This window comes from Metopolophium dirhodum, chromosome 3 (assembly GCF_019925205.1).
Source record: "Metopolophium dirhodum isolate CAU chromosome 3, ASM1992520v1, whole genome shotgun sequence".
Classification (NCBI taxonomy): Eukaryota; Metazoa; Arthropoda; class Insecta; order Hemiptera; family Aphididae; genus Metopolophium; species Metopolophium dirhodum.
The window spans coordinates 38,961,678-38,977,479 of NC_083562.1; the positions used below are offsets into that span (position 1 = coordinate 38,961,678).

At 27.9% G+C, this 15,802-nt stretch overlaps 1 protein-coding gene and 1 pseudogene across 2 annotated transcripts in view; one reads left to right on the forward strand and one right to left on the reverse strand.

The window, feature by feature from the left end:
* The window catches only part of LOC132941640 (cyclic nucleotide-gated cation channel beta-1-like), a 134,236-nt gene that overhangs the window by 46,018 nt on the left and 72,416 nt on the right, over positions 1 to 15,802 (forward strand). For both annotated transcript variants that reach the window (XM_061009781.1, XM_061009782.1), the window contains one exon: positions 6,242 to 6,408. In XM_061009781.1, the coding sequence (XP_060865764.1) occupies positions 6,242 to 6,408 (167 nt within the window). The remainder of the gene's footprint in view (positions 1 to 6,241; positions 6,409 to 15,802) is intronic.
* LOC132942097 (uncharacterized) lies at positions 4,759 to 5,613 on the reverse strand (annotated as a pseudogene).

Sequence of the window (15,802 nt, forward strand, 5' to 3'; positions counted from 1 at the left end):
AGACAGCTGCAGCAGCAGTCTAGTTTTAAAGAATAGTTTCAGTATATTCGAAGATATTATTGTGTCGGTGAAATATATCCACGTGGCGAGTAAAATAAGTTTTTAGATACTGTAACCGATCGTAATAATAATAAGACATTGACGAAAATCGTACGTTTTTATTGTGGGGATTGAATTGTATTTTATGCGATTAAAATATATCGTATTTCACACTATCCATTTCAAAAATCCAGTGACATTAATATTATGAATATTCATCAGATCAATATACAACAGAAATTATTATTATTTTTTAATAATTTTTCTTGTTTTAAAATACCGATATATTTTTATGTAGGTACAGAGGTATAATTTTTGTTAAATTATAAAATAAAATGCTAATAAACCAAGAATAAATTGTCAAGAACCTTTTCTTATTTTATATTATGTTGATCGACGTACGCATAATATAATATTGACTCACAATAAATATATCATAGTGATAGGCTTCGGCATTCCCCTCACTTTTATAACCACATAATTATTTATTTTAACCAATCTGGTTTCTATTATAGAATATTGATTGTGTATCAATATATTGTGTAAATACTATTGAAAAAACTTTCTATATATAGTAAAAATAATAATGCCACTCTCGGCTTGTGCGAACATTATGCAGTCAATAAGAAGTTGATATTTTTTTGGCTATCTGGGATATACGATTAAGGTATCGGAATAAATTATTGTTAACTCCCATAAGGTTCCAATATATTATATATTCAAATTATGTCTACGCTTTTCCACGTCCCTTCCATACTCTGTGTTATCACCGTTTTACGATTATTTACCACTAAGATTGGTATCAATTTATTAGTTCTGTTATATAGTATATCGTAGTTAGGTTTCAAGGCGCATTTTACCTACTTCGTGTGGCTTGTATCTATGGTATCGCACACAATGAACCAATGGCTGGCGAATAAACTCTTTCTCTTTATTTGGAGCTTAAAACCAGACATGTGATGAGTTCGTTCACTGAGACGACAAGCAGAACGGGATGAGATTTTTTTTACTTTTTATCATTTACTATTTTACAAAACACCTTGAAGGATTTAAAAATGGTACACTGTAAATAATAATAAAAAAATCGTAAGCTGCAAGCCTGAGAATCATAAAATAAACGATGGCCCCGGGGTTACGTATAAAAAAACACAAAACGAAACAAAATAATGTAAAAGAGTTTTGTTCTTAAACTATACTGTCGCATGTTCTTTTAATGACATAATATATGCTACAAAAAAAATATATATAATAATAATAAAGGTATACAGGGTGATTCATTAAACATGCTCACCCCCAGTTTTTCCTTGAAATTAACTTATTTTAATTCTGATTTTTGGAATTTTTAAGTATACATATGAACCATATTTTTAAATACTAGGATTTTTTTAAATAGGTCCATGATATATTAAATAATATTACTTTATAAACATTTTATAATTTATGAAAATTTTCAAGTACCTAATTAAATATAACTCCTAGGTAATTTATAATTTTTTAAAACCATTTTTTAGGCCTATGTAGGTACCAAGGTAAACACATTTTAATAACTCAGAAACTAATTATTTGAGTTTTTATTTAAGCATATCAACATTTATTTTAAAAACATCTGCTTAATATTATACCTACAGTAAAAAATATTGGTAAAAAAAAGTAACTTTATATGGTATGTAGTTGTTAGATGTTTCACGTCATTGAGTACCTAGGTCACTATAAAATAGATGTGTTCAATTTGAATTCAATAATAAAAGGTATACAATAAAATTGATTTTTGACTCGTGTATGCAAAAAGAATTCACGATTTGAAAATTTATAATTTGAACGCACATAGAAAAATGTATGTGCTTCACGCTAATTTTTACTTAAATTCTTGTGAGGAAAATGTATGAAAAACCCTGTACTCAATTTTCAAACTTTATATTCTATTAAATATTTTATTAAATTTTAGTGAATTATACAAATTTTCACGATTTTGGTAAATTTTGCAAAATTTAAAAACCAAACGATAATAAAAAAAATAGTCATTATAAATATTCAACATTTTTTAATTGATCTTCGAAAAATGTATAAGGAACGCCTTTAAATTGTCAAACTTTATTATTTTACAATCAAAAATATCATCATCACCTACATAAGTAAAAAAAACAAAAAATGCTTTTAATTTCTCAAAAAAAGTATAAATTATTTTAAAATGTTGTAATTTCTAGAAAATACTAATATAAATATTTGATGAACATTTTAAGTGTCTGAGTTAATTCGTTTTTTATTTAAAACAAAATGGTTTTATCAAAAACTGGTTTTATGAAAATATTTTTGTTTTTTTTTTAAATTTAATTTTGGTTTTTTTAATTATTTTGTAAAGCCCTGAAAATTTCCATTTTTGACCACTTTTAGCACAAACAAGATTCAATTTTCTACCAGAAACCTCCCTCGAAGTTGATAATCGTAGCATTTTTCTTTTATAAAAAGTGTTTTCTGGCACAAAACACAAACACTGCACACCAAAACCAATTGCTCTGTTCAAAATCTAAAAGCCATTTGTGTCACCACGGGACACTCCTTTTATATTTTAAAAACCCCTGTTTCACGACGCCGCTTCACTCATCTACTCGTACACTTTAAAGTTTAAATACGTATCACTAATTAATAATTACTCGTTCGGAATTCAAATTTTATACAACAAAACTCCTGGGGAAAAAATTTATTTGGGATATAAAATTCAAAATATGCACAGTCATTTAAAAAAATATGCATAGGTTCTAAAAAAAAAAAATAGCACCTTTAGAATAGTAGAAAATAATATAATTAAAGTCAGTAAATCTCTAGATAATGAGTTATCACTGTTAAAAAGAATAAACCTGTTTGCACGCTACTACTTTAAACTTCATATTTAGGTCTCTAAAAAAATTGGCCCGGGTGCTTCAATAATCTTAATCCGAGCTTGGTGCTACAGTATACCATTGTCGGTGACCCTATGCTGCGTATTGATTGCTCATTGCGGAGCACTCGAGACGTGCCTATATAAGAGACGTTATTGTACACGCCAACTACGCGGCGTGTAGTGGTCTGGTAGATTTTAACATTCTTGAGGGATCTATCTTGTCCAATCGGTAGTTAAAAATATAACTGCAATGCGATAAACCAAGGCAACAAAAAAAAAATGATGCTATGTCGACGTCGTGCAATGTTTGTAAATGTCGAATTCAGACTCCCCGGAGAGCGGAGACGCACGTGTAAACCATTACTTGTTCGAAACCTTTCTATTGGTCGGCTATTTATGTGGTCACAATCAATTGTAGTTTGACGTCCACTTAAAACAAAATAAAGCGAAAAGTATTTCCAATAGTTCGCAAATTTTTATACCGATAGAAATCCAAATAATAACTGTTCAAATTACAAAGATACAATGATCCAGGTGTTTTTAATAGGTAAGTACTAGGTACCTAGTTTAAAACATTTTTTTTTAGTCTTCAAATTACCATTGGCTTTGAAGTTCAATTGTACTTGATAAGTACTTTGAAATACCAATCACTTAGTAATAGCTTTGAATAAGTTCTAGTTGGAATTTCCCAACTTTCGAAAAGGTGCTAAAATCACGAAACAGCTGTGTTTAGTCGACAAACGACCGCCATTTCCTAAACTTCCACTAAATCATCGTTCCAATATTACTTAAATAAAACGTCACATATATATACATACATATTTTATCGATAATACTTGTTTTTGTAATGGTACATCCATTTGTTGTGTTGACGGAATTACTATTATATGTTTCTCGTAAAACATTGTTTGACAAGAAAGAAATATATTGAGGTTTTACAGCTAAAAACGGAACTATTCAATATTTATTATGGTCATATTTTAAAACGTATCAAAGCCATTATCGTTGGTGTAATTAGTGAAATAGTCATTGTTATCGATTGTGTCGTATAGGAATATAATTTAATTAAACACACCTATTTTACTCTATTTTTGTTGACAAACTATATTATAATTATATCTAAATTATACAGGCATAATTAGACTAATACATTTCCTTTAACTTTTTGAATGTATTACATATTTTATTTAAGTTAATCAAAATGTGAACAAGCAAAAAAAAATACAATTGAAATGACATGTTTAAGATTTTATGAGATTATTTTTGGATTTTAGACGAAGAGGTCTTTTTTTAATTAATTAAACTTCGTCAACACGGTTAACATTCAACGAAACCCTCAGCATTTCATTAAATAATATTTTGTGATAGAATTTTCTACCAAATAGTATACAATATTACTTTAGAACGTATGTACCTAGGTATAGGATTAGGTATGCCACCATTTAGTATATATTGTATAAATAGGTACTCAATGGTAATACGCGTGTACCAGGTACCTTATGGGGCATATGGCTGTATAATATATATTTAAACTTCTGAATTATAATTAGTAATTATTATCATAAATAACTTACTAAATATGTAATATGAGGATTAAACCTTTTTTTTTCATTCTTAATCGTTGTACCTATATAAATAATTTAAATGTTAAGATTTTAAAATACAAACCCGATTTATTTTCCTCTTGATACTATTATTATATTAATTTATAAAGCATTTGAAGCTATTGATAATATTATTTAATAAAACTAGTTTTGACTTTTACTAAATCATCATCTTCGTAATATAGGAATCGAAATGTTGTTAATTACATTTAAAAAAGGCTTGCATTTATTAATTAATTAATAAACATCAAAATCTAATTGATTGAGGAAAACCCATATGGCAAAAGTTTTCTCTTGAACAATTTTGTAAAGTGCTTCTGTGTTCTCTTCGCTGAGAGTAAGTCGGAGGGATGTTAAGTTTTTGAAAATTTTCTGAGGTTCAGCGTATATTGAGCATTTAGTGACAATGTGGTCGATCGAGAGATTCTCCTTGCATGTATTGCATACTAGAGCAGGTTCTTTGGTGATGAGGAAGGAATGGGTGTGGTGTGTGTGACCTATTCTTGCTAGAGTTATAATGACCTCGTCTCTTCTTTTCAGACTACAAGGGAAGTTCCGTTTTTTGATGAGAGGCTTGATGTTCCTTAACTTATTTGAGAGGGGGACGTTGCTCCAATATTTCTGCCAAGTTTCCAGAATTTTGAGGTTGATGGTGTTACGTGACTCTGTGGATGTGGTTAAGTTTAGTTTTAAGGCATTGTGAGGAAGTGTGGCTTCACTTGCGAATTTGTCTGCTGTTTCGTTTCCAGAAATACCAACGTGTGAAGGGACCCATAAGAAAGAGCATGTTTTATTGGTTGTTGATATCAGCTCCTGGATATTCTGTACAAGTTCATTCTTAGAGTACGGATTTAAGATTGATTTTAGAGCACTTAAAGAGTTACTTATGATAACGAAAGAATCCGAATTTGAGGAGGAGGCGATTTTCAGTGCTTCGAAGATAACATACGTTTCCGCTGTGTAGATGTTGGTGTTGGGAGGAAGAGAAAATTTATGATTTTCATTTCCTGTGATTGCCGCAAAACCCGCTCCGTTGGTATTTTTGGATGCGTCAGTGTATATATGTGTACTGCTGGAGTATTGTTAGGACATTATTTCCAAGAAGAGATTGTGAATGACAGTGCTGCCAGTGGAATGTTTACAGTGATTGGTGAGTTGTGTATTGATATGAGGAGACCACAGCCAAGGGGGAGATGAACGTTGTATTTTGCTCAATGTTTGTGTTTGGAGGCCAAGATTTGCACTGATAATTTTGAAATGTTCAAAAATTGTGTTCCTGTTGTTGAGTGAGTTGGAGGAGAGTGGATTGTGGAGTTTCTTGCTAGATATATGATTAGGCATGCTTTTAATTCTTGATATGTATTTGATTGTATGACTATGACGTCTTAAATCAAGATGGAGATAACATATTATTATGTATAATTATTTCAGAGTTTCGGTAGAATGTTTGACACTATAATATAATATAATATAAAATGAATAATATGCATATATTATTATGCACCTACATATTGTAATCGCTTGTAAATTAGGTTAGGGTAATGTAGAAATTACGATCTAATTATTTTCCCTGTTGTCCACCTATATATTATAATCTTGAGCTGCAGACCGATGCCACTTATATTTCCCATAATTATTATTATTATATTCACTCATCGACTATACCTATTCTAAAAATATGATATTTTATAATTTTTCTTTTACTCCCATTATGTTATAGTTTAACGTCAGACAAATGATGGTCGACAGTACGGGAATGAGAACGGACAATATAAAGCCCGGAACGCCCATTACGTCTGAAACGTCCAGCTCAAAAAATACCAACGATAGCTCCAGTGGCAATGTCAAAAACAGTTCAACAACTGTCGAAAAGATTGTACCATCCAGGTAATATTACTTACGGTTTTATTGGTCTTATACTATATAGTTTTTTCGACTACTTAAAAACGATTAATTTTAATAATTGTTATCAAACGCCTATACCTATATCGGTTTACAAAATACAAAATTAGATTTTTAAGCACTTTGTATTTCAAAAATAATTCAGAAATAAATATTCTATAGATATTGTGCTGGTGTCGAAAAAAAATTGTTTTTATAAAAATAATAAGCTACTATTTTTTTGTTTTATTCACTCTTATACTTTTTTTTTAATCAATCATTTTTTGACGACAAATTTAATATTACCATCATTGTTAATATTAAATGGAAAATTAAATCAAATTAACTCGATTATATTGCATACAATTTGTATAAGATAATACAAATTAGAACAAAGTTTATTTTCCATTTGAGTAGACGCCCGTAAAATAATATTAAACATTTTAATTATTTCGGTTTAATTTTGAAAGTATTAAATAAAGGATTGTGCTAGGGGTGTATGGTGTATCTGTATATAAAGCAAGAAGTTTGAATTCACTTTTTGGCAATCGATAAAGATTAACAAACGTTAAATAGTAAATACTAAATACACCCTAAATTAATATAGGTAATCCTGATCACTTTTTTTGTTTATTTATAAACGGCTAATTCATTTCAATTGACCCAAACAATAAATGTTTTTATGTTTGATAATTAAAACCTCTGCGTATTTTATACCTTTATAATCTCGAAGTTACAAAAAATATTAATATAAAATATATTCATTCGGTTATCTTTATATACGAGAATAATCTTTCCAATTCCCTATGGAGCATATTATCATGCCTCGATTCCTGGAATTATCAAAATAAACTAAAAAATAAAGTGAAATCATATTTTTCATGATATATAGATACTTACCTACCTATAGTCTATATTATTCATATATTTCTTATAAGAGCAGTGTTTTTAAGTTATATTTTATTAAACGTTCACTATAATATTATATAGTAATATCTCGTTATAGCATGTAGTATCGGTATTCGTTTTACAGGAACATATTACTTTATGACGTGTATTATATTATGTCTTAAGTATTATAGATTGTTGTCTGTTATAAGTAGCATTATTATTATACCTTATTGATTGACTTTGAGAAGGCACACGTTCTCATTCGTATTCCAAACGCAATACTCAATAGTAATATGTCCTAGATGGTCAGTGGTTAATAGTGTTTTTTTTCCATTTTTAATAAATAATATAATATTATGTCTATTATACATTTATAATTTATAAGACGTGTGGCATCATCTTTATTACCATTATGTCGTGATACTTTTAAAGGCATGCGCGCAACATTATATAATGGATTTTTTTCTATATACTTTAATTTAGTGCTTGTAACGTTTTTCGAACAGTTTATACCACAAAATAAATAATGTCACTGCTTAAAGGTTTTGTTTGTTTAAACTAAATTAAAGAAAAAAAAAATTATGTATGGAATGGTAGGTATACCTATTGTATTTACATATTATATTATGGGGCTGTGCATTTTTCTGTTAACGTAATTAATTCTATTAAAAGCATATTTAATTATGTTTTAATTATTAAAATAATTGTATAAACTGCAAAATTAAATTAATCTTTGCTGTGATAACCATAAGAGAACAATTAAAATAACTGTACAATATTGCAAAAACGTAAAAATGTGTTCATTTGTTTAATTCGTATTCATTAAACCTTATACTTTATAACGATAAATCCGTAAGAATAATTCTGTAGTTTTATTTTCTACAATTTTCGAAAACAACGGCCAACAAAGTTTCAAAGTGGTTCGTTGTTAAGTTAGACTCAGGTTGCTGGTTGTCATAAAAATTCCCAAGGCATCGATAAAAACGTAGATTTTTTTTTAAGTTTTGACTATAACACTTGAAAGATGAGTCTCAGAACTTTTTCACAGACGTGATTTGATAGAAGTAAAAAAAAAAATACATATATATATACGATATTCGGGGGAAGCTTTCTTAAAACTGTTCTCCGGATTTAAGAACTAATAGCTGTATTGTATTTTGGATACCTAAAAAGACTATAGTATCATGGAGTAAGCTGACGTATATTTGCTGTAGTAATTTATTATAATCATGCTATTAGAATATATTCATATCGATTAAATTTTAATAATTATATTTTTATAAAGTGCTGTAGAATTATTTATTATCAATAAAACGTTAACACTTGACAGTATATAATATAATCTTGTTCACGAATGAACCGGAATTCTGGATAATTAAGTTGATCTTACCAATCGTGTGAGACTAATGTAAACCATCATAATAATAATGTATATTTTTGAGCTTTGAGTATAAAAACTGTGGTCTTATATATTCGTATCAAATTTTCCCCATTTAGAATTTATTTATGATCACAGTATTCCAAATCCTGTTCCGATCGCGATTTCACCTGCAACGCGCTAAGGCTACACGATTGTGGGTTTCATCACAATATTTTGACTGTCGTAAATTAAATCACAATTATTATTTATTTATGGAGTCATTACGTCTTATAACATATTATTAAGTTATTTACACTGTAAATATAAAACGAATACGAAAAGCGTGGTAGGTAACATATGTGATTGGATGTAATATCAATTCTATAACATTTTTTCAATTATTTTTTTCCAGAGGAATTTTCCTTTACCACCGATCTCATATACATTTTCAATTCATGACTTAATCTTCAACGTTTATCTGTTAAACAGTTTACACTGAATGCTTTTATGTTCATTGCGCTGTTAAAGATATATAGTGAGAACCATTAATTTTTCGCGTATGATACTCTCTACTCATGCGTTTACTTTCCAGATTACTCGTATCACACCATAAAGAATCGAAAAGAAAAAAAATACGCTAGACGCCGGTTAAGTTTACACATATGCTTATATTTTTCAACAACAGCTTAACAGCTGGAAAAATACATTAATATTGTTATTATGTATTTATAAATGGATTGAACGGAGGTACAACGAGGTACCTATTAAATTATTTTAAGATACGCATAATATTATACCACGCGGGAAAAAAGTAGAACGGTTATGGCCAATACGCCAAAAAATATTTTTAATTTTTAACGACCACGTATTATTGATTACTAAGTTCGGTTATGAATTATTTTTAGAAACGATAAACCATAATAGTTTAGGCACGTATTTGTGTTTGTTAAATCTAGAACACCGTTTTATCGATGCAAGCACAAAAGAAACAAAAAAAAAGTATATAGCTAAAAATGATGGCTTTTAATATCATTTTACAGATTAAGAATCGTAATAAAATAAAAAAAAACATTCATTTTATAATGTTCAGACATTTTGTTGGAAGTTTAAATAATTTAATGTGTTTTTCAGCATAATACTAGGTATAGATATAGGTACTAAATAGATTTTGTTTTATTAAATAATAAAACATAATAATTCAATTCGCATGTTTAATTTATTTTTTCAATAAATATGTTATTGTACAAACGCTGGACGTATATAATATTATAAAATGTTTCATTATCTACAAACCTACTTAACAATAGTTTCTTACTGTACTAGGTATTCGCAAAAATGGAAAATCAATTTGACTATTTACGGTGCCTCATAACTAAGTATACCTACCTACTAATCGTTTAATATTTTCATGCCAAATCAAATGATTGTTAACATACCTACGTTATGTATATTATAGATATTAAAATTACTTTTATTAAAAGTCTTACTGAAGAAGCAAGGATTGTCTTTTAAAATTGTTCGGTACCTATATTATTATGAATAATTGAATATAACAATTGTTTACTGTAAGCCCAGTCGTAAGTTACCTCGATGTTTCTAAATGCTGGTTTCTACTTGAAAGCCCGGCACGCCTTTAAGACATTTCGTCAACTGTGTCCCACGTCCGTCTCTCTCTATATATGACTTAGACGCCTACGCCCTACCCTAAGGAAGCAATATTTACGGACGAAATAAAAGACACGTCCTTTCGAGACGCCCACGAGAACAATCGATACGATATAGGTACCCGTATCGGCAACGTAGACTGAATATACATGAATGGAACGGCCGATAATCCATCTCTGTGACAAGTTTTTACTTTTAGGCTTAGTTCTTGTGCAATATACTTGACCTTATACAAGCCACTAATACCAATAAACTATTTGTAAGATGAAGTAAATTTTACAATTTTCGAATTTTCTAAATTGCTGATTTCAAAAAAATAATTGAATCATGTTTTTTACACGAATAATATGCATTAAAAGTTTAACAGATTGAACTGTAAATGCCTAAAAATATCTTTAAGTTCCATACTTTAACCCATAATATACGTGAAACTATTAGGTAATTATAGTAGATAATAATTGTATGCTGAAAACTATTTAAAGTTATATAAAGAATTTCAAATATACAATAAAACATTCTTCTAGTTTTAGTATTTAACCAATCTGACCCACCGACACATATGAAAAATTAAAATATAAATAAAATAAAATTCACCTATACTAAAAATGAAAATAGATTTATAGGGTCCTGTAAGGTAATTAAATTTAAAACTTGGACACGATTTAGCAATGAATTCCATGCATAGTTCCAAATTACATATTCTATGTGGATGTTTGGTTACATGCTTAATTTTAGGATCTGGAAATATATGATAAAGATTTATTTTTATTGGTTTTAGTGAATTTGTATTACAAACAAATCTGTATTGAATTGGTCGATATTATATGAATACAAAATCTATATAGGCAGTTAGGATTAGTTATTATATCGTTTTTATTTGATATAGAAAGAGAGAGAAGGAATTTTAAACTTTATCTCGCAAGCAATAAATACATTTTCACAACCGTTAAAATACATTAATCTAGTGTTAATGTGAAAAAGACTATTCACCTGTAATTCTGGAAATCCATTAGAATGATAAACTTAATTTTCTTGAAATAATCTTAAACTTCCTTAAATCCATTCACTAGGATAATTAATATATATTATATTGGTTTGAAATAAAAACGAGTCAAATTAGCTTATTTTCTTTGCCAAATTTTAATTGACTATGTGTTTTGACTGGGTTTATAGATTCATATGAGTAAGTACTATAATCCAGTCACATAATACTTCATAATACTTAAAAAAAATAATAAATGCATTACAATGCCTTTCGTTTTGTAGATAAACTTAATTTAACGATTTGTATTTTTCTCGAATTTTTAAATGATTATTAAAAAAGTAGTCTTTTTCACAGTATGTTATACTACTATTATCTACTAAGCACGTCCATTTCTTCTTTAAGTAATACATTTATTTAAATTATAATTTTTGAAAATTTTAAGTATGCTATGGATCAGATTTTATGCAACTAAGGAGTGTCTTGTGGTGACATATATTTTTTTTCAAGTGATAACCACCATTTTTTATTGCAAATTGTTAAGATGGTGATTTTTCAAAAATATTGTTATACCTACCTATATCTATGTTTAAGCCTGAAATTCGAACGAATAGTTTCTGAGTTATTATTTATTCAACTTTAAAGATACTAAAGGTCCTAAATTATTATACTAAGGGTAATATATAGTCTATGTTGACAGTTTTAAAAGATATGTGGGCTATTGATGATTTGAAAATTACGGTGTTTAACATTAGTTTACTATAGTTTAAAAATGTTGATAAAATTATCTATGTCAGAGTGTATAAATAAGAATTATAATAAATGTATTTTATATTTTATATTATATAATTATGTATGCTCTAATATCCTTGAACAAAAAGTTTAACAACTAAAAAATTACTCGTTTGAATTTCGATTTAAACACTTCAACATTTTCGAAAAATCACGTGATTAATAATTTACAGTAAAAAAGGGTATTTCTCATTCGAATAAAGAAGTTTGTATCGCCACATGATACTTCCTGAGTGGTAAAAACAACCTTAACTATTTAAAAATAAAGTCTTAGAGAACGCTTAAAATTTAAAATAAAATTATAATAACTGCATTGTTATAGTAGGATAGAAGTGGCATGAGCATGATTTTGATGAACCACCCCATATATAATATTATGTATAGCCGTATAGGTACACATTGTAGGATTACACTTCACGATAATTAGTTATAAGCTGGATTATGATATAAAATAAAGATTTCTTATAACATTTTTAAACAAGATTCGATATCCATTAAATGTTGGTACCATGGGATACGAGATCGTAGTTATAGATAAGAGTAGCTTGTGGATAACAATCATCATAACGTACATATTATATGATATATATTTATATATATAATATAACGTCCAACGTTATACTGAACTCCTTTTGTTGCAAAAATAAAAAACCTGACAGCGAAGAAAAAAAATTCTGCATTGATAAATGTACAATGTAGGTACATAGGTATTACATGTCTATATAGAACGCAAAATCGATAATATTATAGTTATGATTATAATTCAAATATTGCATTGAATTAATAAAATATGTATATTATTATAGGAGGAACGAGGAAAATCATTTGCAATAAATTATTATGTCGTTTGAATTTTTCTTTGTAATTAGAAGACCCTCAATAATATATACTAAATGCGCATTCAAACAAATTGAATTATTCCGAAAAATTATTCTCAATTTCCGACTTTATGTGTTTTATACATTTTCCCACATATTTAAAATTTTAAGTTAAAATTAATTAATTTTATTATTATATCCTAGATCATTTCTCATTTCTCGTTTGAAATACCTATTTGATGTAATAATGATGCTTACTTTCAAAGTAGGTACATAATATACGCATGTTATATAAATGTGTTTCGTTCGTTATTTTTAATATTCCAATTTTTTTTTTTTTTTTAATTGATCTTGAGCCCGGCAGCTGAGGCCATTAGCTATTTTTAGTTTTACTATAGGTTATTAAGTCGGTAGGGGGAGGAACACGTGTGTGTTTTGTTTGGCAGAATTTTTGATTGGTCACCCGTAGGTATCTGCCATACCCGATTCCAATTATTGTGAATGTCATAATGCGTATGAATGAATTAATAAAAATACATAAATATCATACTTTTATTCACAGATATCACAGCTGAAAAAAATAGATATTTAAATAGATATTTAATATAGCCTCGATGGAAACCTAGTAAACTTAGTAATAAATGAAAATCAGTTTTAAAAATTGAAATCTGTCAAACCAAATTCCTTCAGTTTTGTCTGGCTTTTTTGTCTAAAAACCACTTTATTTTCATCGACTGTAGCCCCTATAAGATTTATTTTTTGATACGGAATTTAAATATATTTAAAAATATTAAAATAAACGAAATTTATGTTTAGATTGGTCAAATCTACATTAGTTTTGACTTTTGACAAAACCTACTAGAGCCCCCTTAAGAGTCAAGCCATATCTGTAAGGTCTCAAATATTATTTTAGATAAACTTTATAATAAGTGGTTTAGAAGGATTATTTCGGAAATTGTATAAACAATATCCTTGTTCCTTTGACTTTGGATTAATACATAACTTTAGTTAATAGCTTATAATATTTAGATAGTTGGACAGTTTCTTTAGTATGTCATATTTATGAAATATATTATAAAACATTTTCCCAATTATTAAATTTAATAATTTTAACTAAATTATTATATATATGTACGAAAATATATATATATCGTGTTGCAATATAGATCAAGCGTAAATTTCAGATTTCAAAACAAATAATTAAACATTTTTTTATCCACCCGAAAATGATTCAGTTTTACTGTACTGATATTATAGGACAACTATAATTGTAAAATTACAGTAAATAGTTGAAAATAGTCGTTGTAAAATTATAATCATTACAATTTGTAAAGTAAAATATAGTTTCTCATTCACATCACTAAACAATAATTAAAAACACACAAATAATTTAAATGAATAACAGCAATCGCACATTTTTAATTTATATAACCTTGTAATACTAAAAGTATTAAATAGTAGAGATCTTTTAATTTTTAAAAAGTAATGAAAAATATTTTTACGTTTTAGTGTTTATACAATATTGTATTGCCTAACTATTTCATAAAATTAAATTAATCTCATACTGAAAAACAACGATAGGTATTCCTATATTGTTCATTGATAAGCCATTTTATACAAGCTATAAAGACTACAACTTATTTTAAAAGCTTCTTCATCAATAACAAACTTTGAATGATAATGACACAGCATCGATGGTTTGTAACAATGTTGTGTGCCTGCATGTTATAACGATGGAAGTATTTCTGTGTGTGGCAAAGATTAATTGTTTAAAAATTCGTAGGTAGCGTACTATATATATTTTTTTTTCATCTTGATTTTATTAACCTTTCCTTTATTGATGGTTTTTTAATAGTGTTCATTGAATTACCTACAATTATTATCGAATATTATATGTTTTTAGTTAGACTTTCACTTTATTTGATTTAACTCTTGCGTAAGACAACTAAGAAGAATATACTAAGGGTTATCATATAAATTATTGATTTTAGTTCGTATAAAACTGTAACAGCTAGGGCACACTGCCAATTTTTCAATATTTGTTGTGTAACATGTCGATCGTAAACTATGATGTATATATTATGTACTACTTCAAAAATAATATTTTACATGGAAGGCTTAGCTTAATATTCCAGAGTAAGTTTCAACGATATTAATTGAACGATGATGATAATGATGATAATAATAATAAACCATTTTGTTCGCAGAAAATGTATTGGATACGTTAAAACTTTTTAATCGATTATTTCTATAAACGGGTTGCGAAATATTATTTACTATTGCATACGATTTAAAATCAAAATGTATGTTCTTACGCGATTAAAAAAAAAACTTGATGTTTCGGATACTTTGAGCAAATATGTGTAGAACGCGTAAAAACGCATCACGATAATAATTATAAACAAAATTATAGCATTAAGATATCAGATGCCCCTATATACCTATGTGTTATGTACAAGATATAGCGTTTTAAAGCTGTCTGTTATAAACAACACGGGAGTACACGACCGCAGTAGTCTGCTTGGCATTACTGATATTATATTAGAATACAAGTGCAGGCGGTATTCCTCGTAAATCTGTGCGCCATAGGTCAATTTTATTAGACATTTTAAGCAAATGAATTAATTGTTGCAGATAACCCATTATTTTTCGTAACATAGAGTTGTTTGAGATGCAGTTATCTTCTACAGTTATCTTCGATTCAGGATTGTTAATCCTTCACCAATTTCCGTTGTGTTTGTGCTAAATCGTATACAATTATTATACTTAATACAATATTTTAAACTTTCGTCGTAAGAATTCGACAAGAGTTATCTGGAATTAATTTATAACGACTAATTTGTTCATATTTATGTATTGTGCGATTTAATTTAATGTGCATTGTATTGTAAA